This window comes from Rhinopithecus bieti, unplaced genomic scaffold (genome assembly GCF_001698545.2).
Source record: "Rhinopithecus bieti isolate Rb0 unplaced genomic scaffold, ASM169854v2 scaffold_79532, whole genome shotgun sequence".
Classification (NCBI taxonomy): Eukaryota; Metazoa; Chordata; class Mammalia; order Primates; family Cercopithecidae; genus Rhinopithecus; species Rhinopithecus bieti.
This window is the reverse complement of record NW_016830370.1, coordinates 784,394-805,286: the sequence shown is the minus strand read 5'-3', so window position 1 is coordinate 805,286 and position 20,893 is coordinate 784,394. Positions and strand designations below refer to the sequence as shown.

The following is a 20,893-nucleotide window of genomic DNA, read 5'->3' as shown; positions in this document are numbered from 1 at the left end:
CGGGGGGCGGGGACGGGGTCGCAGCCCGCGGGGTGGGAGCTGCGGGGAGGAACACGGAGGGGCCCAGAGCACTGGGCGGCGGCCGCAAAGCCTGGATCACCTTGATGAGCGGAGAGACCTGCACCGGCGGCACCATCTTGTCCGTGACCTCCGCACCGGAAGCACAACCCGCAGTCGGAAGAGGACGCTGCAAAGCCCGCAAAGCCTTGGAGGCAAAGGCGGAGCTGGACGGACGCATGCGCCGTCAGCAGCGAGAGAACGGGACGGGGAGGCGGGGCGCGCCCCCTGGCGGCCGGAGGGTGACTGCGCGCGCCCGGGCGGCGGTGACGTCATGTGGTGCGCACGCGCGCAAGGGCCGGGGCGTGCGCGTAGGACCACCGGCTGCGCCCGCGCGGTTGCTGTGTGAGGCGGTATCTGCGCCGAGTGGGCCGGGGGTTTCTTTTCGCCGCAGGGCTTGGGGTCGGCTGTCTCCCCGCGTTACTGCTGAGGTCCTGTCGTGCGCGTCCTGGCCGTGTGTCCACACCCCAGACTGCGGACTGGGGCGCACTGTGTCTTCCTGCGGCGCGGAGCGTCCGGGACTTGAGGTCCGGGCGGCTGGGGCGGGTCCAGCCCCGCGGTCCGTGCCCACCTGAGGGCGGCCTGGGCAGGGACCTGGGGGTCCTGGGAGCGGAGTGTGAGCCGAGTGCAGGTGGCTCCCCGGGCAGGTCCTTCCCCTGCAGGGCAGTGACCCCCTGGCCAGTGCCTGTCGCCGGCCGGGCCGCGCTGGACTCCGCAGCCCGCGGTAGCATGGCCTCCAGGCCGCTCTGCCTGTGGCTGCTCTGCCTGGGGGCACCGGACGCCCTTCCCGCCGCAGCTGGAGCTTCCTCACCCCAGGATCTCCCATCGCTTCCGTCCCAAGGAGGGGCTGGGATCTTCTTGGGAAGACCAGCCCCCAACAGAGGCTGCTCCCTGGGTCTCCCGACTCCAGCCTTCAGGACTCCACAGCTCCAAGGGCCCGCCCTGGCCCAGGCTTGGGGACCACTGAGCCCCTCACTGGTCTTTGCTGGCCTCTGTCCACCTCCCAGTAGCTGTGTGTCTCCCACAGCTGCTCAGAGATAGGGCCTGCGGTGCCCATGCAGCCTCCCCGCTGTGCCCGGGGTGCTGACCCGCCAGCCCCATAGACACCAGGCCTGGAGTCTGGGCAGGAGCCTTGCCCCTCCCACGTTCTGGATCTTCCTGGCGGCAGCCATGCTGCCAGTGTTGGGCCATCCACGGGCCCCCTTTGGCCCCATGCAGTAGTGACCCAAGGCCTCCTGTGTCCCCTCTCCTGGCCCTGCACTGCTACGGGCAGAAAGCAACTGGAGAACTATGGCTCGGGCCTCGCTAAGGTGCAGCATCACAAACTCCAGGACTCCTGAAGCGGGCATGGGGAGGACCACAATCCTGGCGACCTGGGCTGCCTGCCCGGGCCTGAGCCGCCTCTACCCCCTCTCCTGGCTTGTTCTGGGGTCCAGGGCCTGGGCCTCTCTGGCTGAGAAACTGGGAAGTCACTGGGCTCTGTTTCCTGGGCTGGGTATACCAAGACCAATCCTATAGGGCAGGGGTTGCCATCCCCCAGCCACAGACCAATACCAGCTTGTGGCCTGTTAGGAACCGGGCAGCGCAGGATAAGGTGAGGGAGCATTGAGGGAGCACGACCGCCTGAGCTCCAGCCACTGCCAGATCAGCCGGGGCATCAGATTTCCACAGAAGCATGAACCGTACTGTGAGCTGAGCACTTGGGTCTGGATTGCGCTCTCCTTGTGAGAATCTAATGCCTGATGAACTAAGGTGGAACAGTTTCATCCCAAAACATTCCTCCCCAACACAGAAAAATTGTCCTCCATGAAACCTGTCCCAGGTGCCAAAAAGGTTGGGGACTTGCTGTGGGGCCACCCTGATCTTTCCTCCAGCTTCTGTGAGGTTGACCTGCAGCCCCTGAAGACTCCTGCCTGAAGCCTCTGCCTGAACCCTGTCCTCAGGGGGCCAGAAGCAAGCCCCAGCCCTCCCCAGACCTCCTATTGCTTGTTGAGGAAGCCGCAGGTGCACACTGGATCCACCAGGCACAGAACCATTCTGGCCCTCAGCAAAGCCCCCACCTTCCGCCAGGGCAGATGGCCTCGAGTGACAATGGGTGGTTTCCCTTCACTGGATTTTAAAATAAACCAGACTCCTCAGCAACTCCTGCTTCCAGAATCAAAAATAAGTGTCTCTGGGGCCCGAGGTAGGGGGTGAGAGGGGACATACCAGCAGCTTCCACCGCAGGTGGGTTGGGGCAGGGCAAGGCACCAGCAGAGAAAACGCTCGGGCAAACACACACCGCCCAGGGAAGATCCCCTGAAGCCGGTGGAGACCTGCTTTTGCTCAGGGCCTTTCCTGAGAGCTCAGTGGTGGGAAGGGTCCCACCTGGCTCAAGACAGTGCCCGTCGGGGCCTCTGCAGCTGTCAGGTCAGCTGTGGGTGCAGAAGCCGATACTCCCCCGGCTCAGGCTTTGCTGCTATCTTTAGTGCTGTGCTCAGACTCCAGTGGCCTGGGAACCCTCTGCAGGAAGCTCTGCAGCCCTTCTCACATTCCCGGTGGCCTCGGGGGGCCTCCCAACCATGCTTCCTCTTTCGGTGTGGTTCTTCCCACTCCTGCAGCCCAGCAATGCCACTTCAGGGTCATACCCAGACCCCACTGGACTAGCAGCAGGGGATGCCCTGGCCCTTGCTCCCAGCCCCTTCCCAATCTAGGTCACCCTGGCCCCTTGCAGTCCAGCCCCAGTCCCTCCTGGGGCAGGTCTGCCTCCCAGGGACCCTCGACTCAGGCGTCATGTGCTGGCTGTGGAGGACCGTTGGACCTGGGGATGGAGGCAGGCAGGCATCTCCAGGGGATGCTAACTGCTAACCCATGTGTCCCTCCATAGGGTAGGACTCTGCTCAAAGACACGCAAGTGGCACCTGTCTTTTTAGCTTTGCAGAACAGTGGTGCCCCAGGGGATTCCACCCGACCGCTGTGGCTGCAATTACACTCACTCCCATCCCCGCCCCTGCAGACCGAGGGGCAGCTGGCCCTGGGTCCTCTACCTGCTGCTTCAACCCAGACACAGACCTGGGGGGGCTCAAGAGCTAGTTCTCCACTCAGTCTGCACCTCTCCTTGATCCTGCTTGGCCTGCAGACCTAACCCCTTGAACCAGGGCATCTGGATTGACTCTGGTGGCCTCCGATATCTGGCACCACCAACAGACCCCGGGCCAGGTCCCTTCCCCAGACTCTGCCCTTGAGGCCATGGTATAGGGGGTAAGACCAGGCTCAGGGCCCTGAAGTCCCCGTCCCAGGCCATCTGAGCAGCGTGGCCATCTCCGTGGCTCCTCCATCCCAGAAATGTCATCACCCATGGGCCAGGCAAGGAGCTCCCAGCCATGAGGTCAGACCAGGTGGTCCCAGGGCCAAGGCTATGGACTGACTTTTCTGTCACTGAGGCAGGGAAGGGCGTAGACACCCCTGACACACAGAGTGTGTGTGACCAGCTGGTGTCACCCACAGCAGCTTGGTGCAAATCCAGAAACGATGCCCCTTCCTCTGGCTCCGGCAGTTCCAGGGTGCTCAGGCCCCCAGGCAAGAGCTTGTGCAGGTGGCCCTGGTGACACACAGAATCCTTGGGAGAACTAAGCCCCCCCGGGGGTGGGGGACATGTGGGGTAGGAGGTAGTCCTGGCCAGTGGTGCCTGGGGAGGCTGGGGGCCTTGCAGGGTGGGGCAGGGCAAGGGTGTGAGTCACTGCCGGGCTGCCAAAGCTCACTCTGCAGTTGTCCAGTTCCCTGGGGTAGCCCCAAACCTGTCCTTGTAGGGAGTGGCAGCCGGAGTCTGAGCTGTCCTGGGGGACCAAGCGGGAGCTTAAGATGGGCAAGACCTGGGGCCCTGGGCAGACGCATTGAAGCAGGCAGAAGCAGGCATGGTGAGCAGGCCGCTGTGCATGCCTGGGGTAGGCATGTGGGTGTGAGCTGCGCCATGCGCGTGTACATGTACACAGAAAAGAGCATGGTCGTGTCTGTGCATGCCTGTGAGTGCAGGTGTGGGCATGTGCTGTGTGTGCATGTGTGTGTGCATGAGCATGTGTATGTGCGTGTGTGTGTGACCATGCAGGTGTGGGCGTGTGCTGTGTGGTGGGAGGTACATGCCCCACGCTGCTGCCCTGGTGAGAGTCTGGAGCAGGATGAGGGGGTTCCTGGCCTTCATGAAATCCCAGTACCCAGAACAAGCCCACCCAGAGTCCACTTGCCCGTCAAGCCTTCAGAGGCCAAGCTGGCTCCTGCTGGACCACGATCCCTGACCACTGTGCTCTGTGGGTCTTCTGGAAGCCACTGTCTCTTCCCCCACTCCCAGTGCTGCAGCCAGACACCTGCAGCCGCCCTGCCCCCAACCCCAGCTACCCAGGCTTGAGGCTGGCATGCTCCTTAGCTACCTGGCCCCCTCCAGCCCCACCCAAGGGCTGAGGTCCACCCTTCATCTGAGTTAAGTCTCTCAAAACTCTGGGTGCTCTGGAGGGTTTCCTCAGCCGGCCCAGGCCCCTCAGCCATGGTGCTCCCATCGCAGGCCAGCAGGAAGACCAAGAAGAAGGAAGGGGGTGCCCTCCGGGCCCAGAGAGCCTCATCCAATGTCTTCTCCAACTTCGAGCAGACTCAGATCCAGGAGTTCAAGGAGGTAAGATTTTCCTGCTTCACTGGGAGCCCCTGTCCCCAGAAGCCTGTGCTGGGAAGACCCCATGTGGGCTGGCTCCAGGGCCAGAGGATAGGAGTGGGAGCGTATCCTCAGTCAGGGGTGCTGAGGAGCCGGGAGCAGGGGGCAGGGGCAGAGCCCAGCCGGGTCGGCAGCACAGCAGCCCTGGCCTTGCTTCCCAGGCATTCACACTCATGGATCAGAACCGAGACGGCTTCATTGACAAGGAGGACCTGAAGGACACCTACGCCTCCCTGGGTAGGTACCCAGGCAGAACGCCTCAGAGACCTTGGAGGAGGCGAATACAGAGCATCCTCCAGTCCCATACGCTGCGGCCCCTCCTCCTCGAGTGGAGCCAGGGCCTGGGCTTTAAAGACCCATCCGACGGCCCTAAAGGCTGCGAGGGGATGGCCCTGGCCTCCCTTGGTTCCATCAGAGCTAGCAGAGAGCGTCCCAGGGTGAGACAGGGTGGGTGGTACAGCCCAAGCCTGGAAACTCAGAGTGGGCTTTGGGGCAGCAGGCTCCAGGGCAGGGCTGACGCTCCGGTAGGACACTCTGGTAGGCAGGCAGCTTGCCCCAAGCCTGACCACAGAGCTGACAGAGGGCATGGAGACCCTGCCCAGCCTCTGCAGCACAGCCTGAGTGTGGTGGGGCACACTGCCCTCCCCAGCCTCAGTTCTCCCTGTGGCATATTCTGTTCCCAGCAGCTGCCTCTGACCTGAGGCAGGAGGACAGGGGGCTTCGGTCCCACCCTGGGAGCTGCAGAGTGGCTTCTCCTTGGGGTGGGAGGGTCGCAAGTGACCTGCCTTCCTCTCAGCCCTGCTTATGCCCAAGTAAGAACAGCAGATCCCAGCACCTTCCCAAGCTCTGTGTCACCTCCCTCTCCATCAGCCCTTAGTCCTGGGGCTCAGGGTTTGGGGTAAGGTGGGCACAGCTAGCCAGATGCACCCACTGCCCCACATGCCTGGGCCAAGTGCCTCCTTCCCGCTCCCTCCCCACCCCTCCCATCTGCCTGCCTGGCCTTGTGCTGGGGTCACCTGCTGGTGGGGCCTGGCCCTGTGCTGGGGTCACCTGCTGGTGGGACAGCAGACGTAGCAACAAGCCCTGCCCTGTGACGCCCCCGCATCTGTGACAGGCAAGACCAATGTCAAGGACGATGAGCTGGACGCCATGCTCAAAGAGGCCTCGGGGCCCATCAACTTCACCATGTTTCTGAACCTGTTTGGGGAGAAGCTGAGTGGTGAGCACTGGTGGGGCAGTCCTTGCCCTCCTAGTTAATTCCTGACAGTTAAGAGATCCAGACATTTCACATAAAAATCCCTCTTTTCCTATCTCTGGAGAAGCCCTAGGGCCTGGCACACTGGGAGCCAACAACTGTGGGGCCCCATCAGCCATTCCAGAGCCATGTGCTCAGGCTTACCCTCCTGCCCCACATGCTGTGTGACCTGCCGTCGGGACCTCTGTCCCTCACTCATGCAGCACTCACCCCCAGCCTCAGGCCTGGGCTGACCCTGGGCACTCCAAAACTCACTACATCCCAGGGCAGGAGTGCCCGACAAGGCCTCCTTGGGGCTCAGGAAAGGAGAAGGCCTCAGGCAGAGGCCACCTTGTGGGCAGAGGCTTGAAGTCACCCCCTGCTTGGGGCAGGGGTCTCCCCTCCTGCCATCTGCCCTTGGCAACCGAAGCAGGACTGCCACCCTGAAGGCCCAGGGCTGAAGGTGCCTTTGTGGCAGGTACCGATGCCGAGGAGACCATTCTAAACGCCTTCAAGATGCTGGACCCAGACGGGAAAGGGAAAATCAACAAGGAGTAGTGAGTGCCCAGCTTGGGGGGGCGGGGCCGGGCCGCCGGGGGTCCCCAGCGATCTCACCCTGTTCCAAAAGGGACAATCACCCACCAGATGCCACGCCCACCTCCCTACCTCTGACCAGCTTCAGGACCCTGAGGAGCGAACCCAGGATCCCAGCTAAGTGGGAGGCCAGCCCTGCCCACACAGGGACCAGCGGCCGGTGCCCAGGGGGTAGCTTCCCCTCAGCCCACTCCTCCATCTTCAGCTTCTGCCAGGCGCTGGCCCGTAACCTCCTTCGGGCTCTGTCCCCATCAGCAGCCCCCAGGCGGGCCCCCCAGAAGTGATGACCCCTGAGTGTGTCCTCTAAGGTCCTTCAGGCTCTGTCCCCATCAACGGCTCCCCCAACCCTGATGATCCCTGAGTGTGTGTTTGGAAGGGACCTGCCCCAGGGCCACACTCCTGCGGGAAGGGCAGGAGTGCAGCGAGCGGGTGCAGCCTGGGGCCCCTGGAGCACCTGAGCCCCACGAGAAGGCTCCTGCGCCCCCGCATCAGCCCGCGCTGACCCCTTTCCTCGTCCTCAGCATCAAGCGTCTGCTGATGTCCCAGGCTGACAAGATGACAGCGGAAGAGGTCTGGCCCGCGGCTCCCCTGCCAAGCCCACTAGGGGAGGGCGGGGCTCCCGGGGTCAGCTGGGTGGAGGCGCACGCGGAGCCCGAGGGGCTGCAGCGCCGCGGTTAGGACCCAGGACAGAACAGGCCCCCGGGGGGGCTCCCAAAGTGCCCGTTTGAGGGACGGAACTGGCTCAGAGGGGTCAGGTCAGCGGCTGGAGACCCCTCCCCTCTGTTAGATCAGCGGCTGGAGACCCCGTCCGCCGCCCGAGCGTCTGTCCCAGCCTGAGGGGCGGGGCTCACAGCTGTGCGGTCCCGCAGCCGCCCCCCACGCCTGACGCACCCCTCCCAGCCCCAGAGGGCGAGACCGATGCCCGGGCACCCTCAGGACCCCCGCACCTCCCCCAGACCCCACATGGTCCTCCCCGACGCTGCTGAAGGGCCGAGCCCAACACCCGCGCCCAGGCTATGGCTGCAGCCGCCGCCGCACCGCCCCCAGCACCGCCCCCAGCACCGCCCCTCCCCGCTCCCTCTCCCCGGGCGCAGAAACCACACCCGGGACCGCTGCAGGTGCGCGTTTGTATTTCGCTCCCGGAGCCCGCAGGGGGCCCTTTCGCCCCCGCCCGCAGGTGGACCAGATGTTCCAGTTCGCCTCCATCGATGCCGCGGGCAACCTGGACTACAAGGCGCTGAGCTACGTGATCACCCACGGGGAGGAAAAGGAGGAGTGAGGCCCGGCCTGGTCAATAAACCTGGACGCTAGGATCCTGCCTGCGAGTCCGCCGGGGCGGGAGGGCGCGTCCGTGGCTGCTGGGCCCTGCGCGCGAGGAGTCGCTCGGCAGCAGACAGGGTGGGGGCTCCGGGGCCCTCTGGGGTCCTCTAGCGAGGCCCCCCGCCCTGCACTCCAGAGTCGCCCTGCTGGGCCTCAGGACCCCAGCCCTTCCCGCTCCCCCTCAGTCCACACCCCACCTTGAGTCTGCACCGCCCACGGCCGTCCTGCCTGGTCCAGGTCCACACAGCAGTAGCCCTCTCTCTCAGCCTCGCATCAGTCTCGGGCCTAGGGGCTCTCCGCAGGCCCTTAGTGCGCCGAACGCCTTGGGTCCCTGCGCCCAGCTGTCTGGCGTGGTGGGCACAGCCCGGGTGACCCGATCCTGCCTCCCCTTCACCACACGTCCCTGGTCAGTCTCTGCGTCTTGGGGCTCTGGGAGGAGGAGGCAGGGCCCAGAGAAGCGGCTCCAGGAATGAGCTGGCCCTGAGCTTCCAAGCTGGGAGTGCCATGCTGGGGCCTCAAGGGGTAGTTTACGGCGGGGACTCCTGGTCCTTGGCGCCTGGGCACGCATTCTGGGTGGAGGAGGACTTGCCAGACTCTGCCTGCAGGCGCCGGTATGAGGTGTGGAAGAAGAGTACCAGGATGCAGCTGAAGAGGTTGCACAGGCCGGCCATCAGCAGCACAGACACTGGGGACACATAGCACAGCTGTCCCCACAGCCAAGCCCCGGGGCCACAGATGGGCAGAGCCGGACGCTGGCCTATGGTGACACCACTACCCTTGACCACAGAGTGACCCCAGACAGAGCCCACTCCCAGTTCTTGACAGCCCTGAGGGGGTGTTTGCAGACCCAGGTCCTGAGAGAGGTCACCAGCATGGGGTCTGGGATATGGGTGTGCCAACCCACCTCTGATCTTGGCCACATCTGTCCTGGCTCACCTGTCCTGTTGCCCAGGGACTCCCTGCGTGGGGCTCACCTGTCCTGCTCTCCAGGGCTCCCCACGTAGGGTTCATTTGTCCTGCTCCAGGGGACTCCCCACATGGGGCTCACCTGTCCTGTTCCCCGGGAACTCTCCATGTGGTGCTCACCTGTCCAGTCAAGTGGATCCTCCCCCTGCTGGCAGGTGGAGAAGGACTGCTCCAGGCATTGCACAGTCAGTGCTATCATCGCCAGCGTGATGAGTATTCCCTCGGCCTGCCTAGACACACATGGCCCTCAGCCCCCGCTGCACTGCCCATCCCCTCGGAGCCAGGTGCCACCTTGGGAAGTGTTGACATCAGTGCTGTCCCTTTTGCCACCACCCTCCCGAAGGCAGCACACAGCTTCGGTCATGGGCCCTATCAGCTGGCCCAGCCTGCACACAGCAGGCACTCAGAACTTGCTCAGCTCTTGCCGGAGCAGGCAGGTTCCCCACCTCCCCGAAAAGGGGCCTGGACCACACGGTGCAACCCCAGGGTTGTAGGGGTGGAGCAAGGGGAGTATCTCTGGGGTGCAGCAGGGGCAGATGGATACTCACCCCAGCACAAAGATCAGGCCTACGGCAGCCCCCTCCCCCACGGGGAAGGAACACTCGACTGCCAACTCCATGGCCACGGGGGTCACCGAGAAGCCAAAGAGCCCAAGGAGCGAGCAGGTGGTGGCCAAGGCAAACATCTGTCCCTGCAGCAGGGACACCTGGGAGCAGTGGAACGGCAGGCAGACAGGTGGAGGGGGTGGCGGTCAGAATTGGACCTGGATTCATCGGACATGAGGCACAGGGCGGGAGAACCCATCCCACCCAGGGGCCACCCTGGCTGGCAGAGGCCGGGCATGAGATAGTCCAGACCTCTGTTCCAGCCAAGCTGCCAACTGCCCTCTCTGGGCCTCACCACCCACCCACCCCCGCAGGGCGGTCTTGGCTTGAGGAGACCCTCACCAGGGCAAAGGCCATGCAGGCCAGAGAGACCAGGCACAGGCCGATCTTGGTGGCCTCAGTGAAGTGCTTGGTCCGGTCCACGTAGGGGCTGAGAGCCAGCGCCCCCAGGATCCCAAATGCGATGAAGAGAGCTCCACAGAGGCCAGAAAACCCCTGGAGGAGGCGAGGAGAGGCCAGGGCCCCGAGAGGCCGCCATTATCATAGGTGCACACCATCAGGGCAGGGGGCTCAGGGTAGGGCCATGTGCTGTGCCCAAGGCCCAGACACAGCAACACAGGTTCCAGCCGCACCGCTGGCTGCCTGTGGGGTAAGGTTTCCTGCCCTGTGTTCCCCACCCCACCCCAGAGCAAAGCAATCGCTGAAGGGAAGAGCCTGTCGCCACAGAGGCCCCACAGGGCCGTGGTGCCTGTGGCCCTGGCAAAGGTGGAAACATGCCCCCAATCCTACACCGGGCACTGATCCCAGAGGGCAGAGGGCCAGCTCAGAATGTGTGAGCAGAGCAAGGCCCTCCCTGCGGCATGTCTAGATACCAGAAGATGGCCCTGTCCTGCAGACCCACAGGGGTGGGGCCTTGCTGGGAAGGGGCACTGGGAGCCCTGGGGGCCCCATCTTCCCAACCATGCACCATCAGTCCCTCCACTCCATCCCACAGCTGCACCCCCTCGCTGCAGCTCTGCCCACCACCTGTGGACATAATGTCGCCCAAGGCATCTCGGGAGGGCCCACACACAGAAGGGCGTCCATGTGGCCCCCGCCAGGGTCGGACACGGAGCACCCCGGAGGCAGCAGTGACTCTGGCCGTGTGGGGTGAGTGAGGCAGAACCCCCATGGGTGGGGCCAGGGCTCACATTGGAGTAGCCGCTTGCACAGAGGATCTGCTGCAGGAGGGCTGAGAAGCTGTAGGAGATCCCGAGGCATCCCCCGAAGCACACAGCCAGGATGACATAGGCCTTATTCTGCACCAGCTTCGGGGAAAGAGTCTCAGCCCTGGAGCCCGGGGGGCCCTTCCCAAACCCATCCCCTCCTCAGCCTCTCACCCCAACCCCCAAATCCACCCTGCCCCGGGGATCCCACAACACTGACCAGCTTGAGCCCATCCAGGAACTTCTCTGAGGTGGAGCTGGTAGCCCCGGCAGAGGGCGGGGTGGGGGGCACGCTCTCCCGGAGGCAGATGGTGGACAGCAGGCAGACAACGCCGGCAGGGATGGCGTAGACACCGAGCTGGGGAGGGGCGTGTGTGTGCGCAGGGAGACCACGCAGACTGGCACGCACACACGCCGCAGCCCTGCCTGCCCCAGGTGCCACCTCTCAGCTCCTCCTGCCCCACCACTGGCTGCCTCCCAACCTCTGGTCTGCAGCCACCCTCTGCGAGGCCCAGGCTGGGAGGGGCTTGCTCGACTTCATCCTCGCCTGCTCCAGGGGCTGATAGGGAGCCCTGGCTGTCAACACATCCCTCACTAGTGACACCCTCCTGGATGACATTAGCCCAGCACCCCCAGGCTCCAGACTCATCTCACTGTCAACTGCACAGCCCGTGACAGGGCTCAACACACGGACACCAGTGGGTGCAGAGGCACACGTGCACACATGCTTACCCTCAGTACATACCCACAAGCACAGACACACCACACACACCCGATGCACATGCACGAGCACACACAGGCACACACCACACAACACACATGGGCACAGGAACAGAGACACGCACCGCACACACCACACACACTCGATACACATAGGCATGCATAGAAACATCACACACTGGCCGGGCACAGTGACTCACGCCTGTAATCCCACTTTGGGAAGCCGAGATAGAAGGATCATGAGGTCAGGAGTTCAAGACCAGCCTGGCCAACATGGTGAAACCCCACCCAACTCTACCAAAAATACAAAAAAAAAAAAAAAAACATTAGCTGAGCATGGTGGCGCACGCCTGTAGTCCCAGCTACTCCAGAGGGATGAGGCGGGGAATTGCTTAAACCCAGGAGGTGGAGGTTGCAGTGAGCCAAGATTGTGCCACTGCAGTCCAGCCTGGGCGACAGACTGACTCCTTCTTGGGGGGCGGGGCAGGAGGAATCACACACAGGCATAGGAACACGGACATGCTTGGGCTCAGGAACACACAGACATGCATGCGCACACACCACACAGGCCAGGCACAGGTGCCTCATGACCCCTCACCATTAACGGAATGTCCTCACCCTCCTTGACCAGCGCAGGGGACAGCACGTTGGCCACAAGGACGCCCAGGGGGTTTGCTGGGTGGGCGGATGCACAGGGAAATGTGTCAGGTCGGCTGTGGCCTGGCTTCATCTCCAGCCCACAGGCAGAACCTTCTGGGCCCCAGCTCCTCCACCCTAGCCAGAGAGCCCAGGGAACCGAGTATCTGTGCGTGGAGCCAGAAGAGACCCCGGGGTGAGCCCAGGCAGGCGGCCTCCCTCCCCGGAACTCACATATGGTGGCGAGCATGTTGGCCGTGGCTCGCTGGTGCTGTGGGAACCACAAGGCAGCCACCTTGGCTGGAGAGAAGATGACCAGGCTCTGGGCAAGGGCACAGAGGCTCTGGCCACCCATGAGGAAGGCAAATGGGTTTTGGGTCCCAACAACCACGCAGGGCACGATGCGTAGCACACTTCCAGCAAAGTTCAGCCATGCGCCCAGGATGGTCTGCGAGGAGGGCGTCAGGGATGGGGTCAGGATTGCTGCCGCTGACCCAGGTACCCGCCGCGTCCTCCCAGCACCTGCACTTCCCACCGCCGCCACCCCGACAGCTCTGCTGGGTCCCCAGCTGTTGGGACTGATGGGCCCTGGTCTGGGGAGGAGGCCTTGACTCTCATACCCAAATGCAGGGGCCTTCACCCTGTCCCAGAGCGGGCCATGGTGTGGGGTCTGACTCACCGCCCCACGGAGCCCGACGGAGTCCAGGACCCAGATGGCCACCACGCCAAACAGGGTGGATACCACGAGATAGACCAGTGACAGCCAGTTGATCTGCGCCATGGACAGGACGAAGTGCTCGGCAATGATGTCAGCCACAGGTGCAAAGCTGAGCCACAGCTGCAGGGGCCAGGTGGGAGTCAGCGCAGAGCCACAGACCCCGGATCTACGTGCTCTGGCCCCAGCCAGCCTGAGGGAGCTAGAGTGCCAGCAGGCCTGTGAGGCCGAGGGGATCCAGCAAGTTGGACACAGGGCCCTCCTGCCCAAAGAGAGCGCCACCCTGCCTTCCCCGAGGGAGGGCACCCAGCGCAGGGTCAGAAAGCATGCCCTGACCGGGGACCAGCCTGAGGGGCAGACACTGAGGCCAAGGACCTGGCCAGAGCCCACAGGACCACGAGCCCCACCCAGACCAGACCTGGGGCTCCAAGGCAGGCCGGGGAAAGGTGGGCATGACAGGGTCTCAGCTAGAACCTCTGGGATTGCAGGCCAGCCCCACCCAAAGCCAGCCCAACCTTCCCTCCCAGAAGGCCCAGGTGTTTGGGCAGAATGTTGACAGAGCGGATGCCATTCCCCACCCCGCTGGCATTATCAGGTGCTAGGGCTCTCCACCCCACAGACGTCTGGCACACAGCACTAGTGCACACTGCGGCCGAGGGGAAGGCCTCCTAGAGGAGGTGAGACTGGCTCATCCCTGAGGGGAGGTCAAAGTGGAGCCAGTCATCAGGGCTCACTACAGGAGGGAGGAAGGCATCCATGCATGGGCCCCGAGGAGGCTGTCTCACTCAAGGTCAACTTCCATGAGTCCACCGAGCTCCAGGCCACACCCTCCGGCAGAGCAGCCAGACCCAGGCTCCGCCGGGACAAGGTCTGACTCAGCCCACGGGACAGGACAGGGAGCTTGGACAACAGCCACCTTGTCTTCCTTTTTCCGCAGGACAGGGCCAGGGGCAGATCTCCCAGGCACAGAACGAGCTCCCCAAGTCCAGCTGATGGCTGCCTGGCCGAGCCCAGGGAGAGAAAGCCAGGCGTCCACTGACAAAGCCTGCCCTGCAGAGCCAAGCCTGCCACTCCAACCTCAGCCCTGTCCTGCTTCCTCGGGGGCCTGAGTGAGGCCCACAGCTGACTCACTGAGCAGAGATGCGTCTGAAGCGTGCGGGGCAACGTGGGAGGACAATCTGTCCAACTCCCTTCCTCCTCTCCCAGCATCGACCCTGCCCTCGCTCGCCCCCTTGGGTCCTTTGAGTCTCATCCAGAGCACTGGGCTTGGCTGCCTTCTGGGGTGGGTGTTGACCCAAGCTCTGCTCCGCCCGCCCCTTACGCTGCCCGCTGGAACCGGGGAGCCCTGGTCACTGGCTGCAGATGAGTAACTCCAGCCTCAAGGGCACTTGGCTGGAGTGAACGTGGTGCTCACGGCTCACTGTGGTGACCCAGGCAGAGACCATGACGACTCTTGGTGTCACGGTGAGATTTCTGTGTGCTCCATCATGGCTTGTGGGTATTGCTACAACGGTGAAGAACTGCAGTAGGAGGCCCTTGACCGTCCAAGGAATGCCCCACACCCAGGACACCTACTGACTCTCGGACCATTGAACCAGCTACACCCTCAGACGCTCCACCCAAAGTCAGTTATGGCTTCCCCAGTGCCTGGACATGCTGGGCCAGGACGCCAAGCCACGGCAGTGAGTTACGGCGTGTGCTGGCATCCGTGGGCAGCAGGCAGCCCCCAGGCCCATCCAGCAGATCCCAGGCCTGTCTCATCCGGGAGCTGGTTCTCCATACCCAGCCAGCAAAGGAGGAGGGGAGAGGCCCTGGAGTCCACCTGGAAGAACCCTGACCCAGGCCTAAGAGCGGCTCCTGCTCCTGACCCTGAGCTTCCTGACCATCCCCATGACCCGGCGCCTCCCTGAGCTGTGGGTCCTGCTGCCAACTCTAGCTGTTCATTGCACATTGCCCAGATACTGCCCAACCAGTTCCTGAGGCTCCCTGGAATGGTTGATGAGGGCGCACAGGGTGGGAAAGGCTGCAGCGTGCAGCACAGGAAGGGAGTAGGGGCAGGATGGAGCCCAGCCCAGCCCAGGAGCTGCCCCTCACTCAGAGTCAGGTGGAGGAGAGTGTGGCTCCAAGCCCACCTCTGCTCTGTGCCTGCTGTCCTGGGGCTGGGAGGCGTGGAGGGAGGGAGGGCCACCGCAGGGCCACCTGTATGTGACTGGCTGGGGAAGAGGGACCCAGGCCACTGGCTGGAGCCACTGAAGGCTGGGAAGGGCTGGGACTCCATGACTGGCAGATCCCCCCTGGGCACCCAGCCCTCCTGCTCTGTGCCCTGGGCCCCGACACCTCCAGGACAGACAGTGCCCCCAGTGCCCACACCCCCTAGCCGCCCCCAGAAGGCGTCCCCTGGCCCCAGCCCCAACCAGCACCTGGCACCTCGGGCTGTGGCCACAGGAAAACGAAACTCGGCTGGTCCGAGGCGACCAAGGGTCCCGGGGCCCCCTGTCCCTGTCCCCGCCCCTACCATGGCGTTGGAGCAGCTGACCAGGCTGACCATGAGCAGGAACACCCAGCGGCGAGCGTAGGTGCGGTGGCCCTGTTGTGCGCACAGGGCCCCGGGCTTGGCCAAACCCGTGTCTGCCCCCGTCTGTCCCGCCATCGTCCGCGGCTCCATGGGTCTCCACCGCTCCCGCGGGCCGCCCGGGCTTAAGGACCTTCCAGCGTGGGCCGGGACCGCCCGCGGGTGGAGGTGGGGATGGGCGGGGCCACGGGGCCAGTTCCGCCCCAAGGACTATGGAGGAGGGTCCCGCCCCGGTGCAGTTAAAGAAGACCCAAAAAAGGGGAGGAAAGGAGGGCCAAAGGTGAAGTTGGACCCTCCTCCTTTGGCCTCAGTTTGGAAGTCCCTGCCACAAAAACCGAGCATCCCCTCCAGAAAGGGCCCCCGGTAACAGCCTGTGTGGTCCTCAGGGTCGGCGCAGGAAAGGCGGCCTGGAAGTCACTCTGCCCAGCTTAGAAGCTCTGCATTTCCTGAAGGGGGCTGTGGACCCCAAGTTCCTGAGGTTCAAGCCAGCCACAGGAAGGGGCCAGAGGCCAGCCTGGAGAAAGAGGCTGGGCTCGCTTTGCACGGAGCCTCAAATCAGACCAGTCCCTCTAGTGCCCCTGTGGAAAGCAGGCATGGGGTAGGAGGGGCCAAGGGCTGCCCGCCAAGGTGGGAGGGAAGGCTGGGAAGGCCTGTGGGCCCTACCCTGGGGTAGGCAGTCCCCCATACACACACGCCGGATTGTTACCTGCATTTTACAATGGAGGACACGGCTCTCAGAGGAGTAGACACACGTTTCTGTTTGTTTAGGATGGAGAGGCCTGTGTGTTGGAAGGCAGAGAGGAGGGAGTTTCGGCTTAGTCTTGTCTGCAAGAACCTGCTGATCCCACAACTGTACCTGGCCCACCCTGGGAGAACCCAAGGGGCTTCAGGCCCTGTTGCTGAGGCCAGTATAGGGGTGGGGTGGAGGCTGGCCTGGTCAGACGTGCAAACAGACCCCAAACAAGAGGCTCTCTTGACCCTGAAACACAGCCCTGTTTTCTGATACTCACAATATTATTCCTGGTTTTGGTTTTTTGTTTTTTTTTTTTTGAGACGGAGTCTTGCTCTGTCACCCAGGCTGGAGTGCAGTGGCCGGATCTCGGCTCACTGCAAGCTCCACCTCCCGAGTTCACACCATTCTCCTGCCTCAGCCTCCCGAGTAGCTGGGACTACAGGCGCCCGCCACCTCGCCCGGCTATTTTTTTGTATTTTTCATAGAGATGGGGTTTCACCGTGTTAGCCAGGATGGTCTCGATCTCCTGACCTCGTGATCCGCCCACCTCGGCCTCCCAAAGTGCTGGGATGACAGGCGTGAGCCACCGCGCCCGGCCGGGTTTTTGTCTTAAACATTCACCTCCTTTGCCAGGGTCCGTCCGTTGTCCACACCTGAGTCTGAACAGGCTGATCATGAGGCCTCAACTTTCACTGTGCAATCGTCTGCAGAGATTGGGTATGTGTCTCAGATAGAGCTGTGCACGTTGGGATTTTTCTTTTTTTTTGCATAGAGTCCCATCCAGTAACAAAGAGAAAATGGGGCTCACCCAGGGGTGTCCTGAGACGGGCGGGCCCCAAGGGAGTTCCACTCTCTTGAGACATGTGATGGGGCCCTGTGATCCTTGCTCGCTTTATCTCCTCTGCCTTCCCCCGTCTAGCCTCCCTCCTCATCTTTGTTCCCCATTCCTCCACCAGTTCCTTCTGTTCTCCTTCTCCTCACCTCTTGCTCGCCCTGCCCTGAGGACCTAGCCCCCTTAGAACCTTCCTTCATAGCCCAATGCCAATGTTGGCCTGGGGCCTTCAACATCCCCTAACCCCACCTGGCAGAGGGGGAGTTGCAATGCAGGCTTCCCTGTTGAGGGACCTCACTATTGTGGAGCACTGCCTCTGACAGGTGGTGTCTGAGCCTGTCACCATGAAATGGGGCAGCCACAGTAGCTACTTTCATCATTCAGTCTCTGTTGAGCATGCATTGTTGAGGGCTCCTCCCCTCTACATGTCAGAACTCTTGGATTGAGCAGGTGAGCTCAGCAACATTGCAGAATGCAAGATTAGCACACAACAAGCAATTGCATTGATGTATACCAACAAGAAACATGAAAACCGAAGTTAAAGACATTTATAATTACTCCAAGGAAAATTAAATACTTTGCAATAAACTTAGCAAACCATCTACAGAACTTGCATGTAAAATTAAAAACCATGGACCAGGCGTGGTGGCTCACGCCTTAATCCCAGCACTTTGGGAGGCCAAGGCAGGCAGATCACAAGGTCAGGAGTTTGAGACCAGCCTGGCCAATATGGTGAAACCCGTCTCTAGTAAAAATGCAAAAATTAGCCAGGTGTGGTGGCGTGCACCTGTAGTCCCAGCTACTTGGGAGGCTGAGGTAGGAGAATCTCTTGAACCTGGGAGGCGGAGGTTGTAGTGAGCTGAGATCGTGCCACTGCACTCCAGCCTAGGCAACAGAGTGAGACTCCATCTCAAAAAAAAAAAAAAAAAATATTTACACACCATGGCTGGGCAAGGTGGCTCACGTCTGTAATCCCAGCACTTTGGGAGGCCAAGGTGGGTGGATCACCTGAGGTCAGGAGTTCAAGAACAGCCTGGCCAATATGGTGAAATCCTGTCTTTACTAAAAATACAAAAATTTGCTGAGCGTGGTGGTGCACTCCTGTAATCCCAGCTACTGAGGAGGCTGTGAAGTGAGAATTGATTGAACCTAGGAGACAGAGGTTGCAATGAGCTGAGACTGTGCCACTGCACTCCAGTCTGGGCAACAGAGTGAGACTCTGTTTCAAAAAAAAAAATTGCACACCATTAATAAAAGACATCACCAATAAACACCTAAAGACACGGATAGGCATTAGGCATACAATGTTCATGGACTGGAAACCCCAACAGAGTAACAATGTCAGTTCTTCCTAAATTGATCTATACATTTAATTCAATTCCATCAAAAGGTTTTTGTACTCGCAGACTGGGAAAAATATTTGCAAACCACATATCCAACAAAGGTCTAGTATTGAGAATATATAAAGAGCCCTCAAAACTCAACAGTTTAAAAACCCAATTGGTAGCCAAGTATGGTTTCACATGCCTGTAATCACAGCTACTCAAGAGGCTGAGGCTGGAGAATTGCTTGAACCCAGGAGATGGAGGTTGCAGTGAGCCAAGATTGCACCACCACACTCCAGCCTGGGTGATAGAGTGAGACTACATCTCAAACAAACAAACAAAAATCCAATTAGAAAATGGGCAGCCTGGCGCATTGGTTCACGCCTGTAGTCCCAGCACTTCGGGAGGCCAAGGTGGGCAGATCACAAGGTCAGGAGATCGAGACCATCCTGGGCTAACACAGTGAAACCCCGTCTCTACTAAAAATACAAAAATTATCCAAGCATGGTGGCAGTTGCCTATAATCCCAGCTGCTTGGGAGGCTGAGGCAGAAGAATCGCTTAAATCTGGGAGGCAGAGGTTGCAGTGAGCTGAGATCGCACCTTTGCACTCCAGCCTGGGCGACAGAGCAAGACTCCATCTTGGAGAAAAAAGGAAAAAGAATGTAAAGTGTTACAGCCGCTGTGGAAAACAGGTTGGCAGTTTCTCATAAAACTAAATATGCAATCACCATATGGTCCAGCAATTGTACTCTCAGGCATTTATCCCAAGGAAATAAAGATTTATGTTCACCCCAGCTGGGCACGGTGACTCATGCCTGTAATCCCAGCACTTTGGGAGACTGAGGTGGGTGGATCACAAGGTCAAGAGTTTGAGGCCAGCCTGGCCAATATGGTGAAACCTCAATTATACTAAAAATACAAAAATTAGCCGGGCATGGTGGCAGGTGTCTGTAGTCCCAGCTACTCAGGAGGCTGAGGCAGGAGAATCGCTTGAACCTGGGCAGTGGAGGTCACAGTGAGCCGAGATTGTGCCACTGCACTCCAGCCTGGGCAACAGAATGAGACTGTGTCTCAAAAAAAAACCCAAAACAACAACAACAAAACACTTATGTTCACCCCAAAAATAGTGCCCAAATGTTCATAGTAGTTACTTGTGATATCCCCAAACTGGAAACAAGCCAGGTGTCTCTCAGTCAGTGATGGCTGAGCAAAGTGGACTCAGCAGGAACCAACCGTTAATACACAGAACAACCTGATGAATCTTCAGGTAATGACGCAAAGTGAAAAAAAAAGCCAAGCCTAAAAAGCACACCCTCTATCATTCCATTTATGTTCCATTTTGAAAAGATAGCGTCTTAGAAGTGGAGAACAGGTCAGCAGTTGCAAAGGTTTAGGGACTATGGGTGTGGGGCAACAGGAGGGACCCTTGTGGTATGGAAGCGTTCTGTATCTCGAGTGTGGCGGATACAGGAACCCACACGTGCGAGATAAGTACACCCACACGAATGAACACAATGAAAACCGGGGAAATCTGAGCAGCACGGGCGGATTGTGTCAATGTCAGTATCATGAATATGATATTGTACATTCGGGTTCTGCAAGCTGTTACCTTTGAGGGAAAACTGGGCAACGTGTACAAGTGATCTCTCTACTACGCATGTGCATCTATAATTAGCTGAAAATAAGAAGTTTAATTTTTGGCCGGGCGTGGTGGCTCACGTCTCTAATCCCAGCACTTTGGAAGGCCGAGGTGGGCAGATCAACTGAGGCCAGGAGTTCGAGACCAACTTGGCCAACATGGCAAAACCCCATCTCTACTAAAAATACAAAAATTAGCCAGGCGTGGTGGTGGGCGCCTGTAATCCCAGCTACTCGGGAGGTTGTGGCAGGAGAATTGCTTGAACCCAGGAGGCAGAGGTTGCAGTGAGCTGAGATCATACCATTGCACTCCAGCCTGGGTGACAGAGCAAGACTTCATTTCACAAAAAAAAAAAGTTGACCGGGCTCGGTGGCTCACGTCTGTAATCCCAATACTTTGGGAGGCTGAGGCAGGTGGAGTACGAGGTCAGGAGATCGAGACCATCCTGGCTACTACAGTGAAACCCTGTCTCTACTAAAAATACAAAACATTAGCTGGGCGTGGTGGCAGGCGCCTGTAGTCCCAGCAACTCGGGAGGCTGAAGCAGGAGAATGGCGTGAACCTGGGAGGCGGAGCTTGCTGTGAGCCGAGATCACACCACTGCACTCCAGCCTGGGCGACAGAGCGAGACTCCGTCTCAAAACAAACAAACAAAAAACACAAGCTGTGCCCCAGCACCTTGAGCACGTGCCATCAGAACTGTCTGAGGCTGTGTCACAGGCACGTCCTTAACCTTGGCAAAATAACCTTCCTAAGCTGGCCGGGTGCGGTGTCTCACGCCTGTCATCCGAGCACTTTGGGAGGCCAAGGCAGGCGGATCACTTGAGGTCAGGAGTTTGAGACCAGCCTGGCCAAAATGGTGAAACCACATTTCTACTAAAAATAGAAAAACTAGCCGGGTATGGTGGCACACCCCTGTAATCCCAGCTACTCAGGAGGCTGGGGCAGGAGAATCATTTGAACCCGGGACGGGGAGGTTGCAGTGAGCTGAGATCGAGCCATTGCACTCCAGCCTGGGGACAAGAGCGAGACTTCGTCTCAAAAAAAAAAAAAAATTGAA

The 20,893-nt window shown here is 60.5% G+C and overlaps 3 protein-coding genes across 4 annotated transcripts in view; 1 reads left to right on the top strand and 2 right to left on the bottom strand.

Annotated features, from left to right (window-relative positions):
• ATP5ME (ATP synthase membrane subunit e) overlaps positions 1-227 on the bottom strand; it is a 2,341-nt gene extending 2,114 nt beyond the window's left edge. Inside the window, exon 1 of the mRNA XM_017865441.1 lies at positions 101-227. Within this exon, the coding sequence (XP_017720930.1) occupies positions 101-136 (36 nt within the window). The 5' untranslated portion in view covers positions 137-227. The remainder of the gene's footprint in view (positions 1-100) is intronic.
• Positions 228-457: 230 nt separating this feature from the next.
• On the top strand, positions 458-7,879 carry MYL5 (myosin light chain 5). Of its 2 annotated transcripts, none has more exons than XM_017865440.1 (7): positions 458-688; positions 4,592-4,699; positions 4,897-4,972; positions 5,850-5,954; positions 6,448-6,526; positions 7,085-7,133; positions 7,741-7,879. In XM_017865440.1, exons 3-7 carry the CDS (start codon positions 4,909-4,911, stop codon positions 7,840-7,842), a joined length of 399 nt encoding a protein of 132 aa, XP_017720929.1. In that variant the 5' UTR covers positions 458-688; positions 4,592-4,699; positions 4,897-4,908; the 3' UTR covers positions 7,843-7,879. The 2 variants fall into 2 exon arrangements, with proteins under 2 accessions (XP_017720929.1, XP_017720928.1); XM_017865439.1 differs by lacking the exon at positions 458-688 and adding an exon at positions 3,846-3,953.
• SLC49A3 (solute carrier family 49 member 3) lies at positions 7,677-15,397 on the bottom strand. The gene is given in 11 exon segments (XM_017865438.1): positions 7,677-8,457; positions 8,459-8,568; positions 8,970-9,079; positions 9,398-9,555; positions 9,797-9,949; positions 10,645-10,761; positions 10,880-11,017; positions 11,978-12,054; positions 12,250-12,463; positions 12,695-12,853; positions 15,246-15,397. Coding segments are annotated over 11 exon segments (1,698 nt in total). The 5' UTR covers positions 15,396-15,397; the 3' UTR covers positions 7,677-8,145.
• Between the last annotated feature and the right edge of the window lie 5,496 nt (positions 15,398-20,893).